The following is a 6000-nucleotide window of genomic DNA, read 5'->3' on the forward strand; positions in this document are numbered from 1 at the left end:
AAGGTCAATGGTCCGACGCAATATTTGCCATGCCTAGCAATGCCTGAGGTGAAGCATTTGAAGCTACCAAAGCAGCTTTCTTAGAAAAATGCTGGACAAAAAAAACTTTTCTACAATGATACAACATCATAAATGAAAGCTAAGCTGAAAGTTGTTTGACGGTTTCGCACGCTAATGAAATGGCTCATCTATTGTTTAGCCGAAACCAATTCTGCACTAGAAAATAGGAAACAAGATAACTGTAAAGCGTCAACCAGTCATAACACTCTGATTTCCATGGAAAGCGACCCATAAACTACATCCCCTAATCACGGCGTTTGCCGTACTGACCTCAAAGTTGGGCAGCTGGACCTTGGTGGTCTTGTCGTTGGAGGCGTCGATGATTTTACCCTGGACATAGCCCTCCTTTTCGTCGGGTACCCAGCACGCGGTCTTCGAGTCGTACGGCTTGGTGGCGTCGATTCTCTTCTGCTCCAGAGACACGTACCTGTGGGCGGGGAGAGATGTGGTGAGGAGGGATAGAAACGGGTCGGGAAGGCCTGTCCTTGTTACAGACTACTCGAAGATTTACCTTTGTTACCAAGCTATCGGTGATTTTGTATCGGTGTTAGAAGTCATAAAGTCCTAGTGAATAATAGAAACGTGCGAAGACTATTTACGAGGTCGACAAAAAATTTATTATTCATGCTCAAGGCGACTCCATCTTTTTTTTCGACAAAATTTGATACTTTTCTGAGACACGTAAGTTTAGCATACTGGCCTTGCACAATGACCGAGGTTAATAATAATTGGCAATGACTACAAAAATAATAGCATAACATTAAGAGCAGATAACGTATGACAGCAGATAGAGATGGACAACATCTCCGGATACTCGGTACTCGCGATACTTACAGGTACGGTTCTGGGTCGGGCTCCTCATCGGGCTTGTACTTCTTCTCAATCACCATGGTTGCAGGTGGTTGTCGGTGCTACGGAGCAGACAGAAACGATGCCGACGAAACGGCCGTGGGCGACTAGAACTCCGGTGTGAGAGGTGGTCTCTCCTGCATCGGACACAAAAATGTGCGGGGTAACGTTAGGAACGATAAATCTAGAAGCAGATTGAGGAGCATGAAAGTCAGAAATCATTAGTTTCGTGAGAGAAAGCTTCTCCGACGAAATTGACCTTTCTCTTTATGAAGAAGAAATCCATCAGGATGCGTTTAAATATGACTTCTGTCCCCAAGCTTTTTTTCTCATCTGCTTTTGTTCTTCCAAAGAAAATAATTTATCAGCGGGGTGTCATTTGATGATTATTCTACATCACATACATTGTGTAAAGAAATATATTTTTAGACATTGCCGTAAGCAAAATTTTTCATTGAACAACATATAAACTGTTCTCTTTTCTGATACTGTTTTCAATCATCAATAAGCGATAATCAATGAATAACGGAAGTGCAAACTGTGCTTTGAAACTCCTAATGCATTGGCAGCGGTATTGTTGTTTTCTGACCATGTTTTGTGAAGCTACCGACCAATTAACGAAGCCCCGACAATCGTATGACTTATTTGACCTTTGAGGTCACCGATTAACCTGAGATTGTAACAATGTTTTGACCGTCGCTAGCTGTCAGTGGTCACAGCAAAGACGCTCGTGCTTCCCTCGAAGCGCTAGGGCTCATATAGGGGCGAAATGGCGAGGGGTGGTAGAACAAACCACTTCGCTTTCGGCAGGAAATTATGTAAAAAAAATTGGTAATCCACGCCCTGCTGGGGGTCCTGGATTTCCACACCCTGTTGGAGGGTATTTGAACACCCCCTTCTAACTCCGCTCCTAGGCCAGATAGCGACATGCGGTAAGCGGCATACGAGAGAACGTCCAAAATATGGACGAACACACAATGCCATTTTTTAGGTCAGGTCAAAGGTCAGGTCACCGGAGTTCATCAAAGGTAAAATGTTGCCTATTCAACATTTTTCGCAACATTGGCACATAACTCGGAAACCAATAAAGCTGATGCGCCACGGAAAAACGCATTCGATGGCCCTTTTAACCTTGTTTCTGGAATGTGCCTGAGATTTGACCTCAGGTCAACGGTTTAGCCTTCAAAAGACAAAAACTAAAAAATAGCCGTTTTCACGAAACATATTTTTCTTCAATAATTTTTTACTCAAGAGAGTCACAACATTACTTTTGCTAGCATCACGTTCCTCTCGTCGAGACGCGTCGAGTGAACTATAAGTTGGCCTTAAAAGGTCAACTCTTGACCTCAGGTCAACGTCATGACCTGACCGTAAAAGATCATGTTGCATATCAGTCGATCCGTATTGTCGAGCCAAACACACCTAAGGCATTTTGATCGCTTAATTTTTTTTTTTTACAAATAGTTGCAATTTTTTAGATGCTGTGCTCGTGTGAAATGCCTTACGAATCATTTACTTCATTTTATTCCATCTTACTGATTTCTTAGGTATGATAGCATCTATGCATCGTCATCCACAAGCAGCGTCTCCCTCGCCCTTTCTGGCGGGTCCGTCTTCCGCTGGGCGCCTCGCTGACCAAAAATACCCCGGCCCGCTGTCGGTCCGTGTGTTGCCTTTGGCCCCCGGCCCGGCAGCCTGCCCTGGATGGCCCCTGCCGGTGGCAAATATGGGGTGTCGCGAGCCAAGAACGCCATAGAGGCACCAGGCAGGAGGCTGCGGTAGATTTTCTTGCACAGTGACGTTTATTCTTAATATAAATATACAGATCGTTTTCTGCGCATACCAAGAATATTGTGTAATGAGCATGGTATTCACACGTCGCCTTGCATGATTGACTTGACTGCATAAGTAGGTACATACTACATAGCGTGCTTTGTCACAGCTAACACGCTTGATGTGTTGTTCAAAGCCCTTCGCTCTAATGCCATCAGTTTCTGGAATTCATTTGGATTGTTTGTGATCATATTTTGTTTGTTTGTTTGTTTGTTGGTTATTTGTTTTAGTTTTTTGACCTGCGACACCGAAGCTAAGCGAAGTGCTTATGTTCCTATTTTTATTTGATTTGTTTTCATAATTAAGTAATTATCCATTTATATAAAGCTAGCTATTGGGTTTTTCTTAAAAAGTTCTTGCCATGAAAATAATGGCCGTTAACCTTCCTCCTCAGTGGTGCGTTCTTACCTAATCTCGTACGACTGAGTGCACGCCTGAGAGGCCACAAAGTACAGCAGAAATGGAAAGGCGCGCAGTTCATCAGACTATTTAAATTCCTGTAGGTACTTATGTTGAATACTTGATCTCAAACCTTCCCTTGTTTATATTAGAACGTCATTTTCAATTTGGAGGCGTTTAAAAATTAGACTGCCTTATGAATAACAAATTATATTAGAACGCCATTTTCAATTTGGAGGCGTTTAAAAATTACACCGACTTATGAAGAACAAAATGTTTTTGTTGTTACAGCAGCAAAACAACAACAACATGCCTTTAGTTTCTTTGTTGCCGTCAAAATAACATTGATGTAATATGAACTTGTCTGAAAGTAGAATAAAAAATTAGCACTTTTTTTAGTCCCTTCTATATTCAACAGCACAACATACGTCACTAGAACCCTGTAGGATCGTAAAAGCAGCGAGCGTTTAACATCTATTGCTCGTTTTACTTCAGTTTTTGGCTGTTACAAAAGAACACTGACGCCTACAAAGAAAACTGGAAAGTTCGGCTCAATCGGAGTAGTTTTCATTCGCTTCATGTGTGACTGAGGTGCCTCTAAGTTGGGTGATATACAGGGTGTCCCAGAAGTCTTGAAGCTTTTTTATTTTTGTCGTGTGACCTTGCTATGCCACTGATTAAGGCAAATGACGCCTCAAACGAAAGAGCAGGAACTGAAGTTTTGTATTTTCATGCCTAGAGCACCACTTAAGTCAGGTGGCCCCCGTTGTGAGTCGCACAAGATTGAGCACGAGAGATCACGTTCTTCGCTGCCGCCAAGATCTCCCGGTTTGCGAAACACCGGTGTCGCCATGCCCGTTTCTGGTCAGCTTCAGAGCCTTATTTCTTGAAGCGAGCCAGGAAACAGAGTATTGGATCTCCGAGAAAACATTAGCAACATAATGATTTACTGATCAGAAAGTCTCTTGACATGTTTGCACGCATCCATTACGAAAATAAGGCTCAGCTGCTTGAGCGCGCTAAGCAACAGCCCGTTGTAATCCTTTGATTCGTCGCATTATTATGGTACTAAAACAAATATCAACCCGTCGCAAATATATGTCGCTAATATTATGTCGCTCGCTTCAGGGAATAAGACTCTGAAGCTGACAAGAAACGGGCATGGCGACACCGGTGTTTCGCAAACCGGGAGATCTTGGCGGCAGCGAAAGACGTGATCTCTCGCGCTCGTTCTTGTGCGACTCACAACGGGGGCCACCTGACTAAAGTGGTGCTCTACGCATGAAAATACAAAATTTCAGTTCATTTTCTTTCGTGTGAGGCATGATTCGCCTTAATCGGTGGCATAGCAAGGTCACACGACAAAAATAAAAAAGCTTCAAGACTTTTGGGACACCCTACTTGTTCAGTCTTTGCCTCACAAGTATACTAACGCAAAAATTTTGCAAACCACCCAAATATGGTAATAATTTGCCAAACTAACTATTAAATTATTGAACCTATTAAAGCTCGTTCACGAATCCTAGCCAATTTCTCTAGTTTCTACTCGTGTCACGATCAGACCACCACAATCCAGTGTTCGTTCTTCGTGTCCCTCCTCATCTCTTCCTCCACTCCCTCCCCCCTCCCCATCAGGTCAGGCGACGAAAACCATCATCATGCAGGGCAACAAACACCAGTGGCGTCCAGCTCTCGGCAAGACGTGTATTGCTCATCGACAGGGTAGACAAACACGTGGCGCCACGGGACACGTGACGGGCCACACGTGGCAGGCCAGTCCCGCTCTGGGACCGTGAACCCCGTGCGCGGGTCACGCGGTCATACAGAGGTCACAAGGGTCATACAGGGTGGCCAATGCCGGGGTCGTACAGGGTCATTCACTAGGGCCGGTAGTATATGCCGATGTAAACGGACGAACAAACACGCGATGATTTGGTATGTATTCCGTGCTGGTTTTCGGTACGAGGTAGGGGTCAGGGTAGACTACGTATGGAGGTGCAGGGTGACTGACAACAGGGGCATGCAGGGTCACAGGCGACAAAGAAGGCGCGGTAAAACAACTCTAAATGCTTTGTTCAATTGAATAACGAACAAAAACAGACTCTTTATGCACAAGAGTCTGGAATTAATGCTTCACTCGATAGCAGGGATGCTGAATCAAATAAAAATATCATGAATGATAAAAGCGCGACTTTTGAGTCAATATGAGCAACACTTGGATAAAATTAGAGCGCATGGCTTCCATTGAGATTAACACTTTCATCCTCTTGCTAGGATGACCAGAATTATGCGACTCCAGAGATCACAGTTCAACACCGCACGTGTAGGGGTAGGGTAGGGTAGATGCAGGTAGGGGTAACAAAACCATTCCGATGCACCAAACATCCGAACCACAAAACCACTGCCGCCACTGGTTTCGAGCAGGCTTTTCGGCACAACCACCGGTGTTCACTCGCCCGGTCAGGTCAGGTCAGGTCACGCTACGACACACTCCGCGCCCGACTCACGCCCAGTGGGTTCTGTGGCCCCGGGCGGCGGCCGGCCCCGCTGCTCGCCTCTGGACACCTGAGCCGACTCCGACGGGCGTTGTGTCGCCGCCGCTAATTGGTCGGTCGGAGGAGCAGCGACCAATCAGAGCGGGTGTTGGTGCGCCGCGGGCTGTGACCGTTTTGGTGGTGCGGCTGGAAGAATGCGCCGGCCGCGAGCCGGGGTGAGGGCCAGGGGTGAGATGCCAACGGAGCTGCCAGCGAGAAGCCAGGGAGAGGTGCTGACTGCTGAGGTCTGGCCCGGAGAGGGAGGACAGAGATATGGGGCACGATCAGAGGGGCATGATTGGTCTTCTCAATTTGCAATAATCTT

General features: G+C 45.7%; 1 protein-coding gene across 14 annotated transcripts in view; it reads right to left on the reverse strand.

Moving 5' to 3' along the window:
* Window positions 1-5670, reverse strand: part of LOC122367462 (myosin heavy chain, muscle-like) — a 47865-nt gene extending 42195 nt beyond the window's left edge. For 10 of the 14 annotated variants that reach the window (XM_043340545.1, XM_043340548.1, XM_043340543.1 and 7 more), the window contains exons 1-3: window positions 5649-5665; window positions 895-1046; window positions 331-487 (exon numbers count right to left, since the gene is read on the reverse strand). In XM_043340545.1, coding sequence (XP_043196480.1) covers window positions 331-487; window positions 895-950 — 213 coding nt within the window. In that variant the 5' untranslated portion in view covers window positions 951-1046; window positions 5649-5665. Of the gene's footprint in view, window positions 1-330; window positions 488-894; window positions 1047-5648 lie in introns of all 14 variants that reach the window. The other 4 variants (XM_043340553.1, XM_043340552.1, XM_043340555.1 and 1 more) reach the window with 2 other exon arrangements.
* Between the last annotated feature and the right edge of the window lie 330 nt (window positions 5671-6000).

Source organism: Amphibalanus amphitrite, unplaced genomic scaffold (genome assembly GCF_019059575.1).
Source record: "Amphibalanus amphitrite isolate SeventyFive unplaced genomic scaffold, NRLGWU_Aamphi_draft 000871F_arrow, whole genome shotgun sequence".
Lineage (NCBI taxonomy): Eukaryota > Metazoa > Arthropoda > Thecostraca > Balanomorpha > Balanidae > Amphibalanus > Amphibalanus amphitrite.